General features: G+C 44.5%; 1 protein-coding gene across 2 annotated transcripts in view; it reads left to right on the top strand.

Annotated features, from left to right (window-relative positions):
• Pgcka1 (PDCD10 and GCKIII kinases associated 1) overlaps positions 1-19020 on the top strand; it is a 90846-nt gene extending 71826 nt beyond the window's left edge. For both annotated transcript variants that reach the window (NM_001437002.1, NM_001017500.2), the window contains 2 exon segments: positions 16577-16630; positions 17327-19020. In NM_001437002.1, coding sequence (NP_001423931.1) covers positions 16599-16630; positions 17327-18236 — 942 coding nt within the window. In that variant the 5' untranslated portion in view covers positions 16577-16598 and the 3' untranslated portion in view covers positions 18237-19020.
• Positions 19021-26444: the final 7424 nt, after the last annotated feature.

The following is a 26444-nucleotide window of genomic DNA, read 5'->3' as shown; positions in this document are numbered from 1 at the left end:
ACAGCCTTACAAGGTTGGATATTACTCTTTCTTTCTCCCACTTTGAGATTAAGGGAGGATCTGTGATGAACTCCAGGCCACCCAGCTTCCAACAACCTACTTCAGAGCCCACTGCCTAGACTCTAACAGCAGACCATCTTTCGTACCTCACTTTAAGAACCCATCCTCCTCTTCTAAGCCCATTAAGAAACAACACACTGCTTTCTGTCCTCTCTGATCTCTCCCAGAATACCTCACTACTGAGGTAATTGCATAGTTTTTGCACATTGAGCAGTTCTCCACCTCTGCACTCCAGCTATGTGTAACACAGTCCAACTAACTTCCTGCTCTAGCTGCCACAGGTCGCACCAGATGCTGCAGGTTAAGGGCCAAAACCACGAGACTGTCCCCATTCCATATGCTGGTTACAAACCCGGACCCTGAACGTGTGGCCAAGCAGCCATAAATCAAAGTTGAAAGGTGCCCTGGCTTGCAGAACTGAGAGATTAATGGGTTGCTGTTTGTTACAAAGAACAGTTTAAAGAAGTGGATGAGCAGCTAGGTGACACTGAACAAAGGCAAGGTCTAAGAGGGCCACAGGAGCATTTATACCACCCAGGAGCATTTATACAAATTTTTGGCAACCTCTAGTGCTAAGACAGTACTCCATGATGAGAGATGGAAGTCAACATGAAGGGCTCCAGTGCAAACTGTTGGCCATCGAAAGCCGCAGAGAACACAATTGCTTCCAAGATGGACAGGAGTCTGTCTAAGGAAGAGAGGGGAAGAGATGGATCCCTGATGTCTCTGCTCTTTGTTCTCTAGTCCAGCCCACTGATGGAATCTAAAGGCAAGAGAGCTGCAGGGATAAAGTTCCTGGAAAAATAGCCGGGCAAAGGAAGGGCAAATCCAAGAGCAAACCGACCATGACAGAGCATGCTCTTTAAATGAATACCACATTTTAGGCACATGGTTCTTTTCATTTCTTACTCATTACATGCCACAGCCTGGAGTAATAGGCCACATATAAATTAGAAAACGAACTGGGGATTCAAGCTACAGGAGCGCTGCAGTCCAGACCTCGCCCCGATCTAAAGGAACCTGGTCAAACAGCTCCCTGCACCCAAATCCCATGGGAGCGAGAGCTAGACCTTCAGAGGGGTCGACATGCCTGGGAAGCCAGAGAAGACTACTCTCTGCCCACATTTATGACTCTAGAGGAAAATGCCTAGCACAATTTGGGCCCCCTGTGCACAGGAACCCTGGAGAAGGTGGTGCAGGCTCTTCTGGTTGCTGCCCTCACGGAGAGCTGAAATGCAGCCCCTGAGGAGCAACAACAGACCCATGACCAGAGGTAAGACCAACTTTTCTGCTCCAAGTGACCTGCCTGGTGCACTCAGGACACACACCCACAGGAACAGCTGAAGACTAGTAGACAGGAACGACTATACGCCTGAAAGCAGAGCACTCTGTCCCCATAAGTAACTGAAAGAAAACAGGAAAACAGGTCTACAGCACTCCTGACACACAGGCCTATAGGATGGTCTAGCCACTGTCAAAAATAGCCAAACAAGGTAACACCAGAGACAACCTGATGACGAGAGGCAAGTGCAGGAACCCAAGCAACAGAAACCAAGACTGCATGACATCATCAGAGTCCACTCTCCCACAAAAGCAAACACTGAATATCCAAACACACCAGAAAAGCAAGATCTAGCTTTAAAATCACATTTTATCATGATGATGGAGGACTTCAAGAAAGAAATAAAGAACTCCCTTAGAGAAATGCAGGAAAACACAAATAAACAAGCAGAAGCCTGAAGAGAGGAAACACAAAAATCCCTGAAAGACTTACAGGAAAACACAATCAAACAGGTAAAGGAATTAAAAATGGAAATAGAAGCAATAAAGAAAGCATAAAGGGAGACAACCCTGGATATAGAAAACCAAAGGAAGAGGCAAGGAGTCATGGATACAAGCATCACCAAGAGAATACAAGAGATAGAAGAGAGAATCTCAGGGGCAGAAGATTCCATAGAAATCATCAACACAACTGTCAAAGATAATACAAAATGGAAAAAACTACAGGCCCAAAACATACAGGAAATCCAGGACACAATGAGAAGATCAAACCTAAGGATAATAGGTATAGAAGAAAGTGAAGACTCCCAACTCAAAGGCCCAGTAAATATTTTCAACAAAATCATAGAAGAAAACTTCTTTAACCTAAAGAAAGAGATGTCCATAAACATACAAGAAGCCTATAGAACTCCAAATAGATTGGACCAAAAAAATAAACTCCTCCCATACAAAACACCAAATGCACAAAACAAAGAAAGAATATTAAAAGCAGTAAGGGAAAAAAGTCAAGTAACATATAAAGGCAGACCTATCAGAATTACACCAGACTTCTCACCAGAGACTATGAAAGCCAGAAGATACTGGACAAATGTCATACAGACCCTAAGGGAACACAAATGCCAGCCCAGGTTACTGTATCCAGCAAAACTCTCAATTAACATAGATGGAGAAACCAAGATATTCCATGACAAAACCAAATTTACACAATATCTTTCTACAAATCCAGCCCTACAAAGGATAATAAATGGTAAAGCCCAACACAAGGAGGCAAGCCACACCCTAGAAAAAGCAAGAAACTAATCGTTTTGCAACAACACAAAGAGAAGAAAAGCACACAAACATAATCTCACCTCCAAATACGTACATAACAGGACGCAACAATCACTATTCCTTAATATATCTCAACATCAATGGACTCAATTCCCCAATAAAAAGACACAGATTAACAAACTGGATAGGTAATGAGGACCCAGCATTTTGTTGCCTACAGGAAACACACCTCAGAGACAAAGACAGACACTACATCAAAGTAAAAGGCTAGAAAACAACTTTCCAAGCAAATGGTTGAAAAAGCAAGCTGCGGTAGCCATTCTAATATCAAATAAAATCGATTTCAACCAAAAGTCATCACAAAAGATAAGGAAGGACACTTCATATTCATCAAAGGAAAAATCCACCAAGATGAACTCTCAATCCTACATATCTATGCTCCAAATAAAAGGGCACCTACGTACATAAAAGAAACCTTACTAAGTTCAAAGCACACATTGTACCCCACACAATAAGAGTAGGAGATTTCAACACCCCACTCTCATCAATGGACAGATCATGGAAACAGAAACTAAACAGAGACATAGACAGACTAACAGAAGTTATGAACCAAATGGACTTAACAGATATTTATAGAACATTCTATCCTAAAACACCACCTCATGTTACTTTCTCCAAAATTGACCATATAATCGGTCATAAAAGAGGCCTCAACAGATATAGAAAGAGAGAAATAATTCCATGCGTCCTATCAGACCACCACGGGCTAAAGCTGGTCTTCAATAACAATAAGGAAAGAACATCCACATATACATGGAAGTTGAACAATGCTCTACTCAATGATAACCTGGTCGAGGAAGAAATAAAGAAATTAAAGACTTCTTAGAATGTAATGAAAATGAAGGTACAACATACCCAAACTTATGGGACACAACAAAAGCTGTGCTAAGAGGAAAACTCATAGCTCTGAGTGCCTGCAGAAAGAAACAAGAGAGAGCATATATCAGCAGCTTGACAGCACACCTAAAAGCTCTAGAACAAAAAGAAGCAAATACACCCAGGAGGAGTAGAAGGCAGGAAATAATCAAACTCACAGCTGAAATCAACCAAGTAGAAACAAAAAGGAACATACAAAGAATCAACAGAACCAAAAGCTGGTTCTTTAAGAAAATCAACAAGATAGATAAACCCTTAGCCAGACTAACCAGAGAACAGAGAGAGTGTGTCCAAATTAACAAAATCAGAAATGGAAAGGGACACATAACAACAGAATCAGAGGAAATTCAAAAAGTCATCAGATCCTACTACAAAAGCCTATATTCAAAAAAACGTGAAAATCTTCAGGAAATGGACAATTTCCTAGACAGATACCAGGTACCGAAGTTAAATCAGGAACAGATAAACCATTTAAACAACCCCATAACCCCTAAAGAAATAGAAGCAGTCATTAAAAGTCTCACAACCAAAAAGAACCCAGGTTCAAAAGGGTTCAGTGCAGAATTCTGTCAAACCTTCATAGAAGACCTCATACCAATACTATCCAAACTATTCCACAAAATTGAAACAGATGGAGCGCTACCGAATTCCTTCTATGAAGCCACAATTACTCTTATACCTAAACCACACAAAGACCCAACAAAGAAAGAGAACTTCAGACCAATTTTCCTTATGAATATCAACGCAAAAATACTTAATAAAATTCTGGCAAACCGAATCCAAGAGCACATCAAAACAATCATCCATCATGATTAAGTAGGCTTCATCCCAGGCATGCAGGGATGGTTTAATATATGGAAAATCATCAATGTAATCCACTATATAAACAAACTGAAAGATAAAGACCACATGATCATTTCATTAGATGCTGAGAAAGCATTTGACAAAATTCAACACCCCTTCGTGATAAAAGTCCTGGAAAGAATAGGAATTCAAGGTCCATACCTAATCATAGTAACAGCCATATACAGCAAACCAGTAGCTAATATTAAACTAAATGGAGAGAAACTTGAAGCAATCCCACTAAAATCAGGGGCTAGACAAGGCTGCCCACTCTCTCCCTACTTATTCAATATAGTTCTTGAAGTCCTAGCCAGAGCAATCAGAAAACAAAAGGAGATCAAAGGGATACAGATTGGAAAGGAAGAAGTCAAAATATCACTATTTGCAGATGATATGATAGTATATTTAAGTGATCCCAAAAGTTCCACCAGTGAACTACTAAACTTGATAAACACCTTCAGCAAAGTGGCTGGTATAAAATTAACTCAAATAAATCAGTAGCCTTCCTCTACACAAAAGAGAAACAAGCCAAGAATGAAATTAGGGAAATGACACCCTTCATAATAGTCCCAAATAATATAAAGTACCTCGGTGTGACTTTAACCAAGCAAGTGAAAGATCTGTATGGTAAGAACGTCAAGCCTCTGAAGAAAGAAATTGAAGAAGATCTCAGAAGATGGAAAGATCTCCCATGCTCATGGATTGGCAGGATTAATATAGTAAAAATGGCCATTTTACCAAAAACGAACTACAGATTCAATGCAATCCCCATCAAAATACCAATCCAATTCTTCAAAGAGTTAGACAGGACAATTTGCAAATTCATCTGGAATAACAAAAAACCCAGGATAGCTAAAACTATCCTCAACAATAAAAGGACTTCAGGGGGAATCACTATCCCTGAACTCAAGCAGTATTACAGAGCAATAGTGATAAAAACTGTATGATATTGGTACAGAGACAAGACAGATAGACCAGTGGAATAGAATTGAAGACCCAGAAATGAACCCACACACCTATGGTCTCTTGATTTTTGACAAAGGAGCCAAAATCATCCAATGGAAAAAGGATAGCATTTTCAAGAAATGGTGCTGGTTCAACTGGAGGTCAGCATGTAGAAGAATGCAGATCAATCCATTCTTATCACCCTGTACAAAGCTTAAGTCCAAGTGGATCAAGGACCTCCACATCAAACCAGATACACTCAAACTAATAGAAGAAAAAGTGGGGAAGCATCTCGAACCCATGGGCACTAGAGAAAATTTCCTGAACAAAACACCAATGGCTATGCTCTAAGATTAAGAATTGACAAATGGGGGTTGGGGATTTGGCTCAGTGGCAGAGCGCTTGCCTAGGAAGCGCAAGGCCCTGGGTTCGGTCCCCAGCTCCGAAAAAAAAAAAAAAGAACCAAAAAAAAAAAAAAAAAAAGAATTGACAAATGGGATCTCATAAAACTGCAAAGCTTTTGTAAGGCAAAGGACACTATTGTTAGGACAAAATGGCAACCAACAGATTGGGAAAAGATCTTTACCAATCCTACAACTGATAGGGGGCTCCTATCCAAAATATACAAAGAACTCACGAAGTTAGACTGCAGGGAGACAAATAACCCTATTAAAAATGGGGTTCAGAAATGTCAAGCAACCAGAGCTTCCAGGGACTAAGCCAGTACCTAAAGACTATACATGGACTGACCCTGGACTCTGACCCCATAGGTAGCAATGAATATCCTAGTAAGAGCACCAGTGGAAGGGGAAGCCCTGGGTCCTGCTAAGACTGAACCCCCAGTGAACTAGACTATGGGGGGAGGGCGGCAATGGGGGGAGGGTTGGGAGGGGAACACCCATAAGGAAGGGGAGGGGGGAGGGGGATGTTTGCCCGGAAAATACTCAAGTTAATAAAAAAAAAAAAAAGAAATGTAAAAAAAAAAAATGGGGTTCAGAGCTAAACAACGAATTTACAGCTGAGGAATCCCGAATGGCTGAGAAACACCTAAAGAAATGTTCAACATCTTTAGTCATAAGGGAAATGCAAATCAAAACAACCCTGAGATTTCACCTCACACCAGTGAGAATGGCTAAGATCAAAAACTCCGGTGACAGCAGGTGCTGGCGAGGATGTGGAAAAGAGGAACACTCCTCTATTGTTGGTGGGATTGCAGACTGGGACAACCATTCTGGAAATAAATCTGGAGGTTCCACAGAAAATTGGACATTGAACTACCTAAGGACCAAGCTATATACCCAAAAGATGCCCCAACATATAACAAAGACACGTGCTCCACTATGTTCATCGCAGCCTTATTTGTAATAGCCAGAAGCTGGAAAGAACCCAGATGCCCTTCAACAGAGGAATGGATACCAAAAATGTGGTACATCTACACAATGGAATACCACTCAGCTATTAAAGACAATGACTTTATGAAATTCATAGGCAAATGGATGGAACTGGAAAATATCATCCTGAGTGAGGTAACCGATCACAGGAAAACACACATGGTATTCACTCATTGATAAGTGGATATTAGCCCAAATGCTTGAATTACCCGAGATGCACAGAACACATGAAACTCAAGAAGGATGACCAAAATACAAATGCTTCACTCCTTCTTTAAAAGGGAAACAAGAATACCCTTGGGAGGGAATAGGGAGGCAAAGTTTAGAATAGAGACTGAAGGAACACCCATTCAGAGCCTGCCCCACATGTGGCCCATACATATACAGCCACCAAACTAGATAAGATGGATGATCAAAGAAGTGCAGGATGACAGGAACTGGATGTAGATCGCTCCTGAGAGACACAGCCAGAATACAGGAAATACAGAGGCGAATGCCAGCAGCAAACCACTGAATTGAGAACGGGACCCCCTGTTGAAGGAATCAGAGAAAGGACTGGAAGAGCTTGAAGGGGCTTGAGACCCAATATGAACAACAATGTCAACCAACCAGGGCTTCCAGGGACTAAGACCACTACCCAAAGACTATACATGGACTGACCCTGGACTCCAACTGCATAGGTAGCAATGAATAGCCTAGTAAGAGCACCAGTGAAAGGGGAAGCCCTTGGCCCTGCCAAGGCTGGACCCTCCCCATGAATGGGACTCTTGGGGGAAGGGCGGTAATGGGGGGAGGATGGGGAGTGGAACACCCATATAGAAGGTTCGAGGGAGGGGTTAGGGGGATGTTGGTCTGGAAACCAGGAAAGGGAAAACAATTGTAATGTAAATAAGAAACACCCGATTTAGTAAAGATGGAGAAAAAAATAAAGAAAATGAACTGGGGATGTAACAGTCGGTGGAGTGCCTCTCTGGCATACAGAGAGCTCTGGATTTGATACTTAGCACTACATAAGACTAGATATGCTGATACAAACCTATGATTCCAGTACTCTGGAGATGAAGTCAGAAGGATCAGAGGTATAAGATCATCCTTGGCTATAAGATGAGGTTGAGGCCAGCCTGAAATACATGAAACCCTACCCTCTCCACCTTCTCCCAATAGGAAAGGGAGTGGAGGAAGGAGGGACGAAGGGAAAGAGGAGGGAAGGAGGGAGGAAAGAAAGAGAAAAGAAAAGAAGGAAGGAGGGAGGGAGGGAGGGAGGGAGGGAGGGAGGGAGGGAGGGGAGGAAGGAAAGAAGGAAGGAAGGAAGGAAGGAAGGAAGGAAGGAAGGAAGGAAGGAAGAAAGAAGGAAGGAAGGGGGTTACAGAGTGTATACAGGCATGGTAAAAAATATATGTACCCTCACTACTTGGAAGACAGAGGCAGGAGGTTTGCAAGTTCAAGGCCAGCCTGGGCTACAGAGTAAGACCATGTCAAAACAAAAGAAAGAACCACTCTTTAAAAAATGAACAAAAATTTTGAAGCCCAGCTTGAGGGGAGCCGCACTGGTAGCGATGCAGAACCTGAGAGGGCCTTGAACCCTCCGCACTTCACAAGCTCCTTCTTTCCTCAGCCTCTGCCACAGAAATAGATGGCAAAGGAAAATCCAAACTCTCCCCCTTCAGGGTTTCATGAGCAGCTTTGTGTGAAATAGGGACCTGTGTAGAATGTAAAAGCCTTTTCACCCCCACCACGGTCTCCATAGAGGAAGAAATAAACTCTTACCTGACAAGAGCTGCAAAGAGTCATTGTACCATGGCCACTAGATGTGCCTGGGCTATCCACCATGTTCCTTGTTGGCAAACCTTACCATGGCTAGCACCTGCACTACTTGCACCTGATTCTGGTGCTTTCCTGGGGTTTTTTTCTAAACTATTAATAACCACTATATACTGCCACCTGGCTGTAGGTCGGTGAAATAACAGCTGGACAATTCAAATCAAGAGAAAAAGCAAATTACACTTTGCAAAACCAACAACCTGGGGAGAAGGTGTAGGAAGCCCACAACCTTCCAAAATAGATAACAGGAAGTGGTTATGGCTAAAGCAATAACTGCTTCTTTAATAATGGCCACTCTATCTCACCAACTTGTATAGCATCTGTTGACCCTGGAAAGGCTCACTGTAAAGTGGAAAAGAATTAAAACAAGAAAGTCCCCGAACCAATACCAGATGGATAGTAGACACTCACACATCAACTGCAGTGTTTATTACATTTTATTTTAAATTTCACGTATGTGTGTGGGCATGCGTACATGGATGTAGGTACCAGCAGAGGCCAGAAGAGAGCATCAAATCCCCCAAGTTAGTTACAGGTAGCTGTGAGCCATCTGACATGTTGGGAGGAACCGAACTCAGTCCACTGGAAGAACAGCCGCCTCTCTGACCACCCGAAATCTCCTCTTCATCCTCTGCAGTGTTTATTTATGAGCACAAACGGTGGGTACGCAGGCATGATAGGAGATGGCTTACATTTTCATCATTGAACATTCATAGGAGCCCCAATAGGGAGAACTATTACTCTTCCTGGCTTGCTGATTAGATGGGTGACATTAGAAAGTTGCTGGGAGTTGCAGGTTTCCTAAGTGGAGGAAATGCAAGTACAGCTCCCCTCTGACCTAAATTGTTCACTTATTAAACGACTAGTGTGGTGGGATGAGTCTTCTCTGTGTCTATAGAAATTTCACAGCACTCCACGCTTCTTACCCAATCCCATCCTATATACATACCTCTCTGAGGCATGGTGACCATGGACAGCTTAGGCCAAGGCAAGGTAGTACACGCCTTTAGTCCCCCAAGACTGAGGCAAGCCGACCTCTGAGTTCAAGGCCAGCCTTGGACAGCAAATTCCAAATCTACACACCTTTAGTCTAGCCACACCTTCTGCTGGAGGCCTACATAAGGACAATGGAAGAAGGAAGACTCACTCTTCTTCACCTGCTTGCACTTACCTCCAGCAAATCTGTTGGAATCTACTTCTTCAGGATTCCAAGTAATGCAGAAAATCCGCTGAAAACACCCAGCCTTCCGGGACTGAGCAACTACCAGATCCTTGGACTTCCCATTTACAGCTGCCTGTTGTTGGGTTAATTGGACAGCGGACTGTTAAGTCATTCCAATAATTCCCCTTAATATTTAGAGACATTCCATAAGTCCTGTCACTCTAGAGAACCCTGACTAATACACCCACCCCCCTCCCCAGACACAGTATAGGAGAGAGGGAGGACAGAAAGGGAGAGCCTGAGAGACTAAGGTTTCCCAGGGAGCACTCACAATGCCATTGTATGCTCAGAACCTAGCACAGTGCCTGGTGCACACAAGAGGCTTGGTGAACGCGGCAGAAGTAAAGATGCTGCCCGATATTTATTCTGCCAATGGCTTATCAAACATCTACCATTTCATTTTTACTTATGTATATGTGTCTGTGTAAATACGGGCCATGTGCCCATAGAACCCAGAGACATCAGATTGTGTAACGTTGGGGTTAAACAGTAGGCAGTTGCTTAGAACTGAAGTTAGGCTTTCTGTGAGAACAGTAAGGGCTCTTAACTATGAATTCTTCCCCAGATCCAGACCCAAGACCTATGTCTTAAAGATATAGGCTGATTACTAGATCGGAAGGGGGTGGCATCATATGTCAAAGAGAAGACCAAGGGAAATGTTTTTAAGATCTGTCAAAATGACTGTCATTTAGTAGCGTAAAGACAACAGTAAGAGACACATAAGTGGTGCTATCACAGTATTTGAAAGGAACGTGTCTCCACATGCAGCTTGCATGTGTCAAGGGTTCTGTCAAGTCCAAGGCAGTAAAGTCGGGGATCAGGACCTGGCCTGTGTCTCTTGAGTTCTGAAAGTGGAAGCATCACAGTGTGCTTTAGACAGCCTCTCAGGTGAACAGCCCTGCCACACCCCACACTAAGTATGGCTTCACCAATACTCACTCAGCACTCTCCCCAAGGTCCACCACAAGAAGAGGGTCCATCAGATGACCCTGCAAGAAGGTTTCCTTAATCTGAGACTCTGTCTCCTTCCAACAACTCTGCTTGTTGCATCTCTGTCCTTATCTTCATGTTCTGTGGCCCTGGTTGTAGAAACCTGAATCAAAGTACCAGAGCTTTAGGGAGTGAGATGGAGAACTGGGTTATGGAGGAGAGAGCACTGGAACAAAACTCATCTCCATTGCATCAGGACTATGACTTGGAACCCAGTGGACCTTGGTAGCCTCTCCCACAAGCTTGTGGGCTCTTTTGCAAGTTTGAGCAAGTTCCCCAGGGCAGGGTAGAAGAGATGCCATCAGGATTACTCTTCAGCTTTGACAAGATGACCTGTAAGCCAAAGCAAGCCCCAGGCAGATGGTGTTGTAGGGTGGTTCTCCTCTCCCACTGTCACATCTTGATGCTGAGATCTGGAAGAGAGCTTTGATGCCATAGTTCCTGTTGTAGACAAGACTGGAGAGAAGAAACTGCCCTTCTGCATCTGGATATAGAGTTGTGGCTAGGACCCCAACTTCTGACACGCAGGCATAACCTACACCTGGCTGTACAACCTCATAGTACAGCACTGATGCACAAAACTCCTGATAATAAAGGCGGTCCTCTCCATTATAGGTTTTCAAAAGCATCCCACAGCATGGGTTCTATCACTTGTTGTCATGCTCTGAATATGCCTGGCCCCAGGGAGTGGCACTATTTGGAGGTGTGGCCTTGTTGGAATAGGTGTGTCACTGTGAGCGTGGGCTCTAAGACCCTCATCCTAGCTGCCTGGAAGTTAGTATTCTGCTAGCAGCCTTCAGATGAAGATTTAGAACTCTCAACTCCACTCAACTCCTCCTGTACCATGCCTGCCTGGATGCTACCATGCTCCTGCCTTGATGATAATGGACTGAACCTCTAAACCTGTAAGCCAGGTCCTTAAATTAAATGTTGTCCTTACAAGAGTTGCCTTGGTCATGGTGTCTGTTCACAGCAGTAAAACCCTAACTAAGACTGAGGTTGGTACCAAGGACTGGGGTATTGCTGTGATAGGCCCGCTTTTGTTTGGCAGAACGTGGATTTGGGGACTTTGGATTTGGAAAGCCATGGAATGTTTTAAGTGGGACTTAATGAACCATTCTAGTAGGAATATGGAAGACTTTATTGCTATGAGTGATTTGAACTGTGCCAACCTAAAGGCTGTTTTTGTAGTATTTTGGTGAAGAACCTGACTGCCTTTTTGCCCTTGTCAACCTGCGGCTAAGGTGAAGAGACTCAGATTAATTGCATTGAGAAAAGTCTCAAAAATACCTGTCATAGACTTTGTTCTCTGGCTAAGACTCATGAAGAGTATTTTGAATAAGTATAGAAAGCTGAGAAAGGAAAAATATAAAATATGTGACTTGAATATTAAGGGAAGTGAAATGGAACTGAATCCTGTGCTCAAGGACATTAAATTGAATTAAGGGAGTGGTGACCTTAGGGAAAGGTTCCACCCAGCTAAATTTAGGTCCTTTAATCCCAGGAGGCAAAGACAAGCAGGTCTCTTGAGTTCTACACCAGCCTGGGAAAGAGCAAGTTCTAGGTGAAGGAAAGCTTAAATTCAGGCGTGATGGTACAGCCTTGCTCCACATCATCTGGTCCTTTCACTCTCTCTAGCCTCTTGTTCCCCGGGCCTCCATCAGTGAGTCTTACCTGGATCCATTATCATTACTATAAGGTGTACCAAATGGTGATCTTTCTAGGTCCATGTATATTTGTTGGCTGGTCTCCTCTGTGGTGACAGAGCTGCCCCTTCCCTTCTGCACTCCTTTCACTGTGTCTTGTCACTCATGTTTTCCTTGGTGAGCTAAAACCCTTGCTAGTCCTGTTATTCCCATATCTCTGGACTTGGCCAATAAAACCCTGGCTCCATGCAATCACTCTCAACACCAGCTCTTACACCTCAGTAATTACCATGGTGAATGCTGTCAACCTCTCTACTAAAAACTTCCAACATTCTCTCTACACCTCCTCCCCACCCCATCCCCAACACCTCTCCCCCCAACCCCCTCCACCACCATCCCCCCCACCCCCCACCCTCGTCCCCATTGTAAAACAGGCTTTTCTTGCCTGGAGATGTCACCACTAACTAATGTGGTCATGACCGTCTTCAAACACCGGGCTTTTTAACGTCAACACAAAACTGAGGCAGAGTCAAGCAGCATGTGGGAGTCCAGGAGCAGGTGGCGCCAGCAGTGTGTAGACTCGGCCATCCTAATGGTGTTTGTTTTTCCCCTGTGTAAACCAAACCCTGGCTGCAAAAAATGTGCCCTTTGCTTCCCTGTTGGCGTTTATATCACTCCAAAGACAAAGCACATTTCGATTCCCCTTAGCCATCAAAAACTCCCACTGAAAGTCAGGCAGCTGCTTCCAAAAGACAAGCAGGAGGAAGGCAGGTAGCCTGCTCCTTCAGAACTCAGTCTTCCTTCAAGGGCTGGGTATTTTTCTACTTCTGTGTATTATGAGAGGAAGGATGTTCCCCTTTCACCTGCTCCAGGCAAGATATGGATGGGATATTGATGTAGACATGGGGAGTGAATTGAACCTGATCTGATACATAAGGAAGAATAATTGCAAATATGGGTGTGTGCGGGCGTAGAGTGGTGGTGGTGCAGAGCACATTGGTCCCTACCCTTTTCACCTGTGGGGGTCACACAACCTTGGACATTGGAGCTGGTGGAGAAAGAAATGTCATCAGGAAAGGAAATCAGAGTGGAAAAAGAGGGCAGGACCTGAACCAGGAAGAAAGTCCCACCGCTCAGGCTGGTACCTGACTCAAAGCATTGCTCTCAGGTATGGGACTGGACCTGAAGGAAAGACAGGAAGTAGACCCTGAGGGAGTTGGTATGGGAGAAAGACAGGAAACTAACCATATGGAGGAAAGAGCTACTCACATAGCCTGTAATTGAAGGGTTTAGGAGAGCAGTGTGGTCCCTCTTTCCCTGGAAGAGAAGAAGGGAGCCTCAAGATTGCAGGAAACACATAAGCAAATGAAGGATCCAATCCCCAGGCCTTATCTGCTGCCTGCTTTGTGCTGCCTGTTTCAGAGGAGGAATGTTAAATCCCAACCATCCTTGTGTTTCTAAGCAATTTGCTCTGTGGTCTGAGACCAGCAGAAGATCTCAAGCTTCATCAGGTAATGGGTCCCTAGGACCCCAGCAGCCTCTAGGACACTGGGAAGTATCATGGAAGTTGTTGACCAACTGCCCCCCTTGGCTTCTTTCCTCCTCCCTTCTAGCCGCCCAACTAGAGCTCCAAGAGCTCACCTACCTACTCACTGATAATATTCCACAGTGCTTCAGTTATAGAACTGTCTGCAGTCTGTCCTTAAATGCTTCGAGTCCCCCTTGCCCTCTGGCCTGGTTTTCTATTTTAAAACAAGATTCCAATGTAAACAAAGGTATTTATTGCTGGTCAGGATTTCAGAGCCAGTCCTGAAATGGAAAAGGAAAGAAGGAAGGAAAGGAGGGGCAGGAGGAGGGGGGAAATGTACAAGGTACTTCTTAACCTAAACTATTTCTCCATTTGATCTATGAGTTAGAGGAGAAAGTGAGGCAGAAAGAGGAGCTGGGGCTAGGTGAGCAATCCCAAAATCCACTGCATGTACTGGAGTTTATGTGCTGCTGTTTAATCCTCCAATCCTTTCTTTCTCCGCAGTGTTGCTGTACTCAGGTCTATATATGTTTTGCAGTTGATGTCATAGTTGACAGACCTGTACCATTTGGTCCCATTCTACAACCAGCTACTTCTTGGTGTTGCTAAATGCCTGTGTCATGGCAACTGTATTGCATGTTTTGTGGGCATAAGGCATGCATCTTTTTAAAACACACACACACACACACACACACACACACACACACACACACACACACAAAAGCTCAGAGAACTGACTCCATCCTGAAATGGATCAGAAACAAATCTGTGACATGTCCGTTAGTAGCAACTGCCAGGGAGACAAATGAAAGATAGTCAAGAGGGAAAAGGCAGAGAAATGACTATGTGGCCAAGGGGACCTGCAAGTTCACTGTCCCAAGGATTTGGTCCTTGGGGTAAAGGGGGTTGCATAACCACTTCCTATGTTGCTGGAAAGGCTGTTGCAAACTTGGGGTTTCCAAACAAGGAGCCAGCGCTCTTAGAATTGCACAGTGGGCTACACTAAAAAACACTAAAGGGCCCTATTTCTAACCAGTTCCCAAGAGTGAATGTGGTCCCTGTTCCTCAAGGGATATAAGTGCAGCCCTGCGCCTCACTCCAGCTTCTGAATCTTTCATCATATTGTTTGCATCTTTAGTCATATTGTCTCACATTGGCGCTCCTTTATGACTGGGACCAATTCTCCTCCTACCTTTGGCCTAGGGGCACAAAGGACTGGACTTCAGAACCTCCCATATTGAAGTTCTTTTTATTTTAAAAGATATATTTATTTATTTATTATATATAAGTACACTGTAGCTGTCTTCAGACACACCAGAAGAGGGCATCAGATCCTGTAGTTGTGAGCCACCTTGTGGCTGCTTGGATTTGAACTCAGGACCTCTAGAAGAGCAGTCAGTGCTCTTAACCCCTGGGCCATCTCTCCAGAACCATATTGAGGTTCTTGATCACCTCCATATTTGATTGATGGCTGCTTTGGCCATTCACAGATTCCGTGAGTTCAGGTGGGCATATCTTTTAGGAAGCAGCTTTTCTATTTACTGCTTGGGTGTTGGGTTCTATTTTATCACCACAATAAATCAAATCCCCTGTAACCAACAAACCAACCAACCAACCTGTAGTTCATAGCAGCTGCGACTGTTTTCCCTATTGGCTGAGGCTTAATGATGAGCCCTTAAAAGCACCACCTTTTTTTTTTTTATTGGCTATTTTATGTATTACATTTCAAATGTTATCCCCTTTCCCACTTCCTCCCACCTCCTTCTTCTATAAGGATGCTCCCATTCCCCACCTCACCACCCTGGCATTCCCCTACAAAGCTCCACCTTCTAAAAGGCTCACTACCTCCCAGTAGTACCACAGGGTGGTGACCAAACTTTCAACACGTGGGCTTTTGACGGACATTCAGATCCAGATTATTTCTGTCTGTCTTAGGGTTTTACTGCTGTGAAGAGACACCACAATGAAGGCATCTCTTATAAAGGACAACATTTGAGTGAGGCTGGCTTATAGTTTCAGAGGTTCAGTCCATTATCACTACGGTGGGAAGCATGGCAGTATCCAGGGTAGAAAGGGTACTTGGAGGAGCTGAGAGTTCTCCCTCTTGTACTGAAGGAAGGCAGCTAAGAGAAGGCTGACCTCTAGGCAGCCAGGAAGTGTCTTAAAGACCAACAGCGACACACTTGCTCCAACAAGGCCACATTTCCAAATAGTGCCATTCCCTTGGGCCAAGCATATTCAAACCACACTGTCTTAAAACCCAAGAAGGTGACAAAGGACCTCTAGGGATTCTTATACCTCCTGCTACTGAGCAGGATTCCTGGGACCTCTGAGAAAGGTCACGGGTCACTAAAACATCATGGGTCCCTTTGATCCCTGGTATTATTCCACCATGATTTTTCTCATCTGCAGATGGGGCTGGAATATGAAGCCTACATGTGTGGAAAGTGGTTTATGTGACTGAAGTGTAAACAATGTTTGAGAACCCCGAATCCATGCATGGCTTTAGAGACATGAGGGGGTTCTGTCATCATGATTCATGCGTTATCCTTGACCAAGTCTTATGCTTAATTTTAAGTGTCTAAGAAAGGAAAGTAAACTTCCTTCTCACAAACATGGCTAATTCTTACTCTTTCTTTTCCAGATGGTGACAAAAAATAATCCAGATGGGGTGCAGGTGTTGTAAGATGATACAAAGGTAAAGTGAACATATTGCAAGAGGCATTTGTACTTTCTGTGGAGTCCTGTTAAGAACAGAACTATAATATAAGTCACAAAAGTAGAAGAGGGCTCTAGGAAGAGACAAGTAGGAAGGTGGAGGTGGGGGACACTAGAAGATACGGGCATGGATATGGTCAAAGTCCATTATATAGAGGTATGAAAGCATCATAATGGAGCCCAATGTTTTGACCAAAGGCAGATGCTAAAGCAACAGCAAAAGCGATAGAAATAAATAAGATCGTAAAGACAATACTTGTGACAGCTGCTTAAAAAGTAACACACTCAATCATGGTGCAGTCAGTGCATCTAGCCAGCTCAGGTTAGGCCCACAATGCCAAGACATGAAGACTTGGCTCCATATGGCATGTTTAGAAAACATGTGGTCTAGATATTGAAGAGGCAAGGTGAGGTTGTAGAGGTCTCCTGAAGTGACATAGTGACCTCACTGACAAGAGTCCAGTCACCTGGCTTGTGACATTTGAGGGAGGTGAATCATAAGCAAAACAGATCAGCTGATGACCTGACTTCCTAGGTCTCTTCAGCTCTTTTCAATGGCCAAAGATTTTTGTGCCAAATGGACTTATTCTTTCAGACACAATCACAGGAGCCAGTTTCTTCGCCAGGTCTTCTGTCCCCATGACAATTAATTGATGTCTACTCTTCTTGTTCCTAGCTATCTCTTTGATCCAGTTCAAGTGCCCTCCCCTGGTTTTGTCAATGAAGTAAACAACTGCAAGTTGGAGGAGGATGACACTGTCAGACTAAAAGGCACCCAGAACAGTGAGGTCGAGGTACCTGGGAGCACCCTGCATAGTGGTAGCCTGAGCAAACCAGACAGCAGTGGCAGTACAACTGGTCTACCTTGCCAAGGATCACTAACCCAGGAGGACTCAGAAGAGAGACCCTGTGTGGAGAAGCATGGTATTGTCAACGGCATCAGACCCACTGCTACTCTGCAGTCTGTCAGGAGTCCCAGACCCCAACAGGTTGACAGTGTCTCCTGGGCCAGCAGCCCCTGGGTAGCCACCATAGACAGTGCCCACCCGGCTCAACCCTTCCTTGAAGGCGAGGACTACAGGAAGCAAAGCTGCATGCTGCCCACCTTGGAAGGGACCCAGATGGTGGGACATGGAGACTCCAGAGCCCCTGCTGAAGCCTTGGCAGTGGCAGATCATATCCCATACATACCAGCCCCAGATTACCCCCAGGTCTGGAGCCCTGAGGTAGACAATGTAAACCCTGAAGAAAAGGATTGTCTTTTTGAAAACCACTCTGAAGTGGAGCCTCTGCCAGGCATTCACCCCAGGGTGAGCCAGCAGGGTTTGAGCATGCCCTTCTCTCTGAAGAGAAGCTGGGACTCACTGAATGAGGCAGGGACAACAGAAGTTCTGAGTGTCTACTTTAAAGAGGAGGATCCCACTCAGCCTACACCAGTGGCTGATCCTGGGAATGAGCGGGAAGACCCCCACACCTACAACGGGAACAAGGAGGGTGCTGTGGTGGATGAGGACGCTGAGGTGGCAGAAGCCCTGGCAGCATTAGAAGCTGCTACTGCAGGAGAAGATGCAGATGATGCCGATTAGGAGAGGGGCGAGATGAGGCAAGTGAGCTGCAGTCACAGGGAGCAGATAGAGAGAAGCATGTGCCCGCTCTGCCAGCATGCCCCCGGCAGCCTTACCAGCTGTACCACTCGTTTACACCTATTATCTCCTCATTGCCAGTACCTGTGCCATGCTGCTTGTTGTACCCAGAATGCATTCAGAATGCTAGCATCAAAATAGGAGCGGGCCTTCATGTCCATGACCACAACAAGTGCAGAAGTTAAGTGGCTTGCATGCTGGCCTCAGAAGCTCCCCAAGAGGGAGCATCTGTGCAGATGTGCATGAGAATGCCCTGACATCCCCACACCTGATCCCAGGGGCACACAAACATGGGCCATTCTGTTCGAATGTATTTCTTTACCTTATTTTTGAGAGCCAAATACTTCACCCAACCTAGAAAGGTAACTATTGACTTAAAGTGCCTACTGTGTGCTAGAGCTTAACTTCAGGGACAGTCACCCAGGGAACCATTAGCTAACCACTTGTTGAACATCAGGTTAAACTCAGTGCCCTTCAGGGTAGAGCAGATTTGACCAGTGAACAAATGGTTAGTCCTCAGCTGTGCTATGAGAACACCTTGACCTTAATTTTTTTTACACTATTACTTTTTAATCTCCTTTGGGATATGGGAGGCTAGCCAAAATACTTAAAACTAGCATCATGCTTTAGGTTCAAGTTCATGAGTGTTTTGGAACAGCATAGCCATTCATGGAGGGATTTGTGTCATTAAATGTCTGGTTCTCATTAAAGCATCACGGCATATGTGTCTCCGTGTCTTGTCAAATAACTTGATATGAGAGTCCCAGACATAGTTGGTGGCCATTGGTGTTTTCTTCAGTTTACACAAGTAGACATTCATTTGCCTTAATGAAACAGAAAGGGCCAGTCATGGCACTTCTGTGTTAAAGTGGTATGGCCCATCTTTCTACTTACACCAGGTTGGTTAGCATCTCATCACTTGGCCAGATCTAGCTGGATAGAAAAGAGAACAGAAGACATCAGTCAAGCTGTGTACTTGAGTCTCCCAAAGCAACTTGGGATATAATTCATGGAGATAAGAGAGAATACATATTGATTTCTGAGGCGAGCAGCCTACAGTCTCTGCCACATTGAAACTTCCAAACCCACAAACCTATGGAACAACTAACAGGTTTGGAGAGGTCCAAGGACAGTCTTGATGTAGTACGGATCATTCTTAGGCCTTTGGTCCAGGAGAAGGAAGTCTTGACGGCTACCATCCCAACTTCTGTCACATCTCCAAAATGAATACAAAAAGGAAATTAGACAGGGCCTGGGGAAAGAAGGGGTTGGTGCAGACAAGGCTTTCCTTCCCAGAAGCACCCACCTGCACTGCATAAGCACATTAGGAATAACTGCTAAGTTCCCCAACACTGGAGCGCTCTCTCTCTCGCTTTCTCTCTCTCTCTCTCTCTCTCTCTCTCTCTCTCTCTCTCTCTCTCTCTCTCCCTCGCTCTCTTGCTCTCTCGCTCTCTCACTCACTCTCTCACTTTCTAACTATAAGGATTCACTTTTGCAAAAAAGCTGCAATGAGAAGGTGAACAGATAGCCAAAGATTACAACCTTTCTTATAAAACAGTCTTAGCCCATTCACATTTTACCCCACCCCACCCCCATTCCGACTCCTGTGAGGTGGTCCCACATAGGTGACACTGCAGACAGGGAGCTCCTTCAAACATTCTGTAAGTGTACTCACTGTGAAGCACCAACGGAGATCACGCTCAGACAACACAGGTCTCTACGATCCTGAGTTAGTTATAGCACATGGAATTTACCATGTTAAGTCTCAGTTTTAAGTGTTTTGATTTTTTATGGACAGGTGTGTGTGTGTGTGTGTGTGTGTGTGTGTGTGTGTGTGTGTGTGTGTGTTACATGCATATAGAGGTCAGAGGACAACTGGTGGCTTGTGGGAATCAGTTCTCTCCTACTAAATGGAGCCCAGGAATGAAACTTAGATCATCAGGATTGGCAGCAAGAGCCTTTCCTGGCTAAACCCACTCACTAGCCCAAGATCGATCAATTGATTGATTGATTGATTGTTTACAATGTACTGCTTTCTTGACCTAAGACTTCCATTTACCTTTTCACTGGTAGAAACTGAATGATCCTATCTATGAAATCAAGTGTCACTTCTTGGTTGCCAGGGCAAATAGTTGCAGATCATTGTAACCGGCAAGGCAGGTCCTCAAAACAACGAAGGGAATGTAGGTGATTCGCATGGCACCCACCGTGTCCACACTGAATGAGTGATGCCACCTGCCATCTTCCCATCTCCCTTCCAGCCTCTCCCATCAGTACGTATTTCAGCATAAGGAAGTTGTCAGTCCTGGGAACTCAGCAGCAGTTCTAATATGTGACATTATATGCACAAGGAAGCACCAAACACAGGAGGATGAGCAAAGAACTCATGACTTGCCTGGCTTAGTCACTGTTGGTACCCCCTAGCAGGTGAGGCAGGCTCTACCATAGCCACTCCTGTTCACACAAGCCTTTTTTTTAAAGAATAATTTTTATTTATTCATTTGAAGTCATACATGTTTGATATACATACATACATACATACATACATGTGTTTTTTATTGTTTTTTGTTTTTGTGTTTTTTGAGACAGGGTTTCCCTACATAGCCCTGGGTATCATGATCTCACCCTGTGGACAGAGCTGGCCTTGAACTCACAGATACACCTGCCTTTGCCTTCTGAGTGCTGGGATTAAAGTGGTGTGCCACCAGCCCCAGCCTCCCCCTCCCACCATCACATCCTTTTCTTCTTTTTTGCTTGCTTGCTTTCTTTATTTCTTTCTTTCTTTCTTTTTTTTTTTTTTTTTTTTTTTTTGAGCTAAGGACCGAACCCAGGGCCTTGCGCTTGCTAGGCAAGTGCTCTACCACTGAGCTAAATCCCCAACCCCGTTTCTTCGTTTTAAATAACCCATGAATCCAGTTAGCACTGCCTCACTTGCATGGGCGGAGAGACATCCATTGGAGACTGGGCAACTTAAAGTGGCTCCACACAGCCTCACCTAAAAATGGTCACACCAGCAGTCATCAGTTGCCTGCATCTCCTCAGTTAGGGTGGGACTCCAAAACCCTCTCCTGTCTGTGTCATGGTGTTCGGGTGTCCAGAAGTCCTGATGCCGCAGCCTTTGCCCACACACACATGGGATTTAGTCACATTGCCCCTAGAGTCCCCCGTGTCTCTTGCTATGAACCACAGGTTTAAATTTCTTCCTTTTTCTGAGCCTCTGTTTTCTGGTCTCTAAAGTAGAGACCATTCCTATTTTCTAGCTTAAAGACAGATCCTCTCCAGTTTTAGTGTGGCCTGGGAGTGTGCCCTGTGCTCCCTTTAAAAAGGAAGAGAGGGAAAGGACACGGATTTCTAGACCGCAGACCTTAGAGACTTCCTGGACCGTGAGTGGGTGGGTCCCTAGCCTTGCCTGTCAACATTGAGGTGATGGCAGTGGTAGCCACCTTGTTGACCTTACACTAATCATCAAGAACTGCACACTCACCCACACACGCTCATGTTATAAATAAATGTCTTGTTCTGGTGTGGTTTCTACTTCATACAGCAATAGTAAGAGGAAGCAATAATTAAAATATCACAGTGACTGTTTCCTCCCCATACCAGTGGGGCCTATGAAATCTACGTTGGAAACCACTGGTTTAGAAGAGCAAATGAATTTGAATTTCTAAAAGCATTCTGTAAATAAATAAAACTGGGTTAATATTGACAGAATATGCAGCATTTGTGTGTGCGTGCGTGCGTGCGTGCGTGCGTGCGTGCGTGCGTCCGTGTGTGCGTGTGTATGTGTGCGCGCGCACGCCTGTCTTGTGGCTTCAGCACAAGTACACTAGAAAATGCATATCCCATGCCAGCCACCTGCCACTGTTCCTTCACTGGGCCTGCTGGGGAGCCACTTTCAGGCATTTGGGAATAGTTAATATGAAACTAGATCGAAATGTGGTCTTAAAGGCCAGAAAACAGGTAAAGAATTTCACTTATTTCCCTTATCAAAACTGCACATTCCAGACTGCTAATTAGAGTGCTTAGTTAGAACCCTGCTGTTTTGTGCTTGCAACTCTCCCAGAGGAAGAGCACCCACATCCCAGCACCCACAGCCCAGGACCCACATTGGGCCACTGATTACCAATGTAACTCCAGCTCCAGAGGGTCTGTCTCCATCTTCTGGTTTCCAGCTTTCCCAGGCACATGCACACATACATGACAGACACACAGACACATATACATGGCAGATGCATAGACACATACATAAACATAAACATAAAACAAAACAAAGAAAGGAGTTTCCTGATTCTTTGAAAGCAAAATGGTATGAGGAGTATATTATTATAAAATAACAACTTAACAGCTGGGCATGATTGTACATATCCAAAATCCCAGCTCTCAAGAGAATGAGGCAGGAAGGTTGTGAGTTCAAGTCCAGTCTGGGTTATATAATTAATAATTTGTTTCTCAAATGCAAGGAAGCAAGCAAGGATGGAAGGACAGATGGACAGGAGGCAGGGAAAAAGAAAAGTGTGGGGATGTCGCTTGGTTGGTCAAGTGCTTTTCTTGCATGTGCAAAGCCCTAGGTCCCAGTCCAAGCATCGAACAAAACCATGCGGTATACACTTGTTATCCCAGCACTCAAGAGACTGAGGCAGGAAAGATCCAAACTTCAAGCTCAGGTCTGTAGAGGTGGCTTAGTGGTTAAAATGTGCACTGGTCTTCCACAGGTCTCAGCACACACATCAGCGCAGCTCACAGCTCTAAGTTCTGGTCCAAGGGATCTGATGCCTCCATAGGAGAAAGCACTCACATGCACATAATCACATGCAGATGCACACACATGCAAATAATTTAAAAATAAATATTTAAAAATTCAAGGTCATCCCCAACAACATAGCTAGTTTAGGGCCAGCCTGAGCTTAGATGACATCCTTTCTCAAAAAAAGAGCGATGATGAGGAAAGAGAAAACTCCAGAAAAATACATTTGATCTCCAGGTTATAATCAGAATATAATATTCCTAAAGCTAAAGAAAAGGATAAACGTAGTCCTCAGACATATATGCAAGGAGGATTTCTTAAGTTCATGAGAGTTGATGTATGGTCTGGGGCCAGTTGAGATGCTCTCCCTGCCTAAAACGTTGATGACTGAAGAGCAACCAAAGGTTTAAACTATGAATTTGCAAATCCATGAGTCCCAGACTCATAAAGATTTTCATGACATCAGCCATAAGCCAGGTGACAATCTAGCAAAAATGGATGTCATATTTAAACTATCAATTATTTATTTATGACTTATTTGTAGCAAGATGAAATAACTATATACAGACTACTTCAAAATCATTTGCTGGGATAGATGGCTATTGATTGAACTATTGACTGCAATCCTCTCCATCAGTTGTGTCTGTGAGCAAATCCTGCCGGTGCAGACTGAGATCCATCTCTCCAGTCACATCATGTGTAAAGCGGAGGCAATGGCCAGGCTTCCCCATGTATCACGAGACCACACTGAGGCACAAAGTGCTTCTCGCCTGCCCACCTCTTGGTAAATCATCACTATTAGCTGTCTTCTGGTCACTTGGCTAAGGTGACTGGCTCACTTTCACACGTCACATTCAACATCTTCTTAGTAACTAAATCTTAGCTGCTACACACGAAAGCGCTCCGAACCACTTCTGACAACATTCATCTCTAAAGTGACAAACCCTTTCTCACCCACATCATCAGTTATCACCCAACATTAAAAATACAACCCAGAGGCACTTCTCTTGAACATTTATCCCACTCAGAGGCTCATGCCCACTTACACTTTTAGGTCACATTGCCCCTGAAGTGAGTAGCTTGTTAAAATGAATCTTTTACTGTTCCTTAATTGACATGTAACCAGGTTGAGGGCTGGTGAGACCTTAAGAGATCATCAGGTTATGGAGGCTCCACCCTCATCAACAGCCTGTTTATTTCTCAAGTAACAGTATCAGATCTGGAGACAGAATAAAGGAGTGAATTGTGTCTTGTGGGGTTGCATTGGCTACCCTGATAGCTGGTCACCCTGGAGTTTTTCCTCTTCTCCAATCTTCCTCTGCTCGTCTCACAAACCCTCCCACTACAGTGATGGTGCACCTGGCGTGGTACAGGGACCATTAAGAGCTTCATTAAATGTGGATGCTAAGCTTAACCTCCCACATTTGGGACCAATTAAGCCTTTTATCCTTCTAAACTATTCAACCCCAGGTTATTTTATTTATAGCCATACAAAATAGTGGCACCAGTAGCCACTAAAATGGCGGTGCCCTCTGGGAATTTATGGGCAACTATGACGGGCATCATGTTTTTGCATGCATTTTCTACTCCTTAAAAACACACAGGGGGATCCCTACAGCAAGCTGGATAGCTAGGCTAATGAAATCAGTGATGTCTGGTTTAGTAAGAGACCCCAATAAAGTAGGGAGAAATTTAAGACTCTCAGTATTAACACAGGCATACACATGCATGGGCCACACACAGTTCTCTCTCTCTCTCTCTCTCTCTCTCTCTCTCTCTCTCTCTCTCTCTCTCTCTCTCTCTCTTTCTCACTCATACACACACACACACACCACACCACACATTCACATACAAAAGTAAACAAACAAGTAAAGCTCGAACAGTGGCTCAGGAAAATGCTAAACCTCGAAGAAGCCAAGAGCCTGGCTCCCAACATACAACACAAATGACAGAGCTAAGGCTCAACTCTGTATGGGAGGTCACGCTATCTCTGAGTCCCAACTGCTTAGTCACACCCTTTCTATGACAGCATTTAGGGCCTGCGGTTTCCTCCACAGTTCAACAGTCATTCCTGCCTTCACCTGAGTTCACCAGGACAGGTGACTCATACAGTAAGGAAGTATTTGACGGGAAAAAACAAGATAGACCGACCGGATGGGGTCAGGGGAGATCAGGAAAAAAAAACCCAAACTTATTCTTTTACTCACATTAGCTAGCTAGTGATATCCTTTAGTTTTTAAAGATTTATTCGTTCTGCCAACACATCATGGGGTCTCTGCACACCAATGCCTGACAAGTATTACTGCATCAACAAATGGCCTGACCATCCCCTGCAGTTTCTAATCCAACCAGAAGAGGGAGACAAAGTGCTATCTCAGTATATGGTGGCTGCTCAGAGGCAAACACTTGGCTCCAAGTTGTGAGAATCTGAAGTGTAAGCACAAGGATGGCCAGCAAGATAGACTTGAGAAGGAAATGCAGCAGTATGCAAAACCATGAACAGTTCTCCACCCCTGAAACCAGAGACCAGGGCAGCCAGACTGGCCATGGTTTGCCACATTCCCAACACTGACAAACATGAAAGCTAAATGAGGTCCTGGCACCCCTAATCTGCATCACATGCATACCCCGAAAGTCTGAGTCAAAACAAAGCATGCCACCCCAAGTAACCCCTTTTGGCTATGAAGTGAGGAATCCAGGGAATTTCCAGGATCTTCCCTAGTGCACACATTCCAGGTTTCTACTTTTCATGGGGTAAAACTTATGTCAGCTTTTCCATTTCTTCGACTTATGTGGCACTAATATCTGCACACACTCCAAAGTGTGACCCAAGTAACCAGTTTTGTAGACACCCAGAGCCCAGAAGCAAAAAGAGTTGAGTGTAGTACATGTTCTGTTAGTACAGGCGGCTCTCCTGGGGTAGTTTCCAAGTGTATGTATGCCTGCATGGAACAAAAAGTCATTATATAATGAGTGGCATTTCCTTCAAGTTGAAAATAACATAAGGTTAAAATGAATGCCATGGAGCAAGTACGGAGCCAGAGGTATCATATGGGCTTGGACTCAACACACAGAAACACAAACATGTGCACTTAGATATGGGTTACTCTACAGAGGGCAGAGGCTGCCACGCCCAATATCAATGAGCACAGCCTGTGTCCTCATTCCAAAAATACCATTCTCCAGTAAAATTACTTAGGACCCCTTAGAGAAGTAGTTGGTCCTGAGACTGGGGTGTTGAGGTGCGCGGTCTGTTGCTATGTGTTGTAATGCTTAAGTGTGTGTTGGGGGGAGACCTGGTTGTCCCAGAGAGTCCCCACATAGACCCAAGTTATTTCTGATTAGTAAATGAAGATGTCTACAGCCAATAGCTGGGCAGAACTGAGATAGGCGGGGACTTGGTGTTC

The sequence above is a fragment of the Rattus norvegicus genome, chromosome 14, assembly GCF_021556685.1.
Source record: "Rattus norvegicus strain SHRSP/BbbUtx chromosome 14, alternate assembly SHRSP_T2T, whole genome shotgun sequence".
NCBI classification, from domain to species: Eukaryota; Metazoa; Chordata; class Mammalia; order Rodentia; family Muridae; genus Rattus; species Rattus norvegicus.
This window is presented reverse-complemented; position numbering and strand designations above follow the sequence as displayed.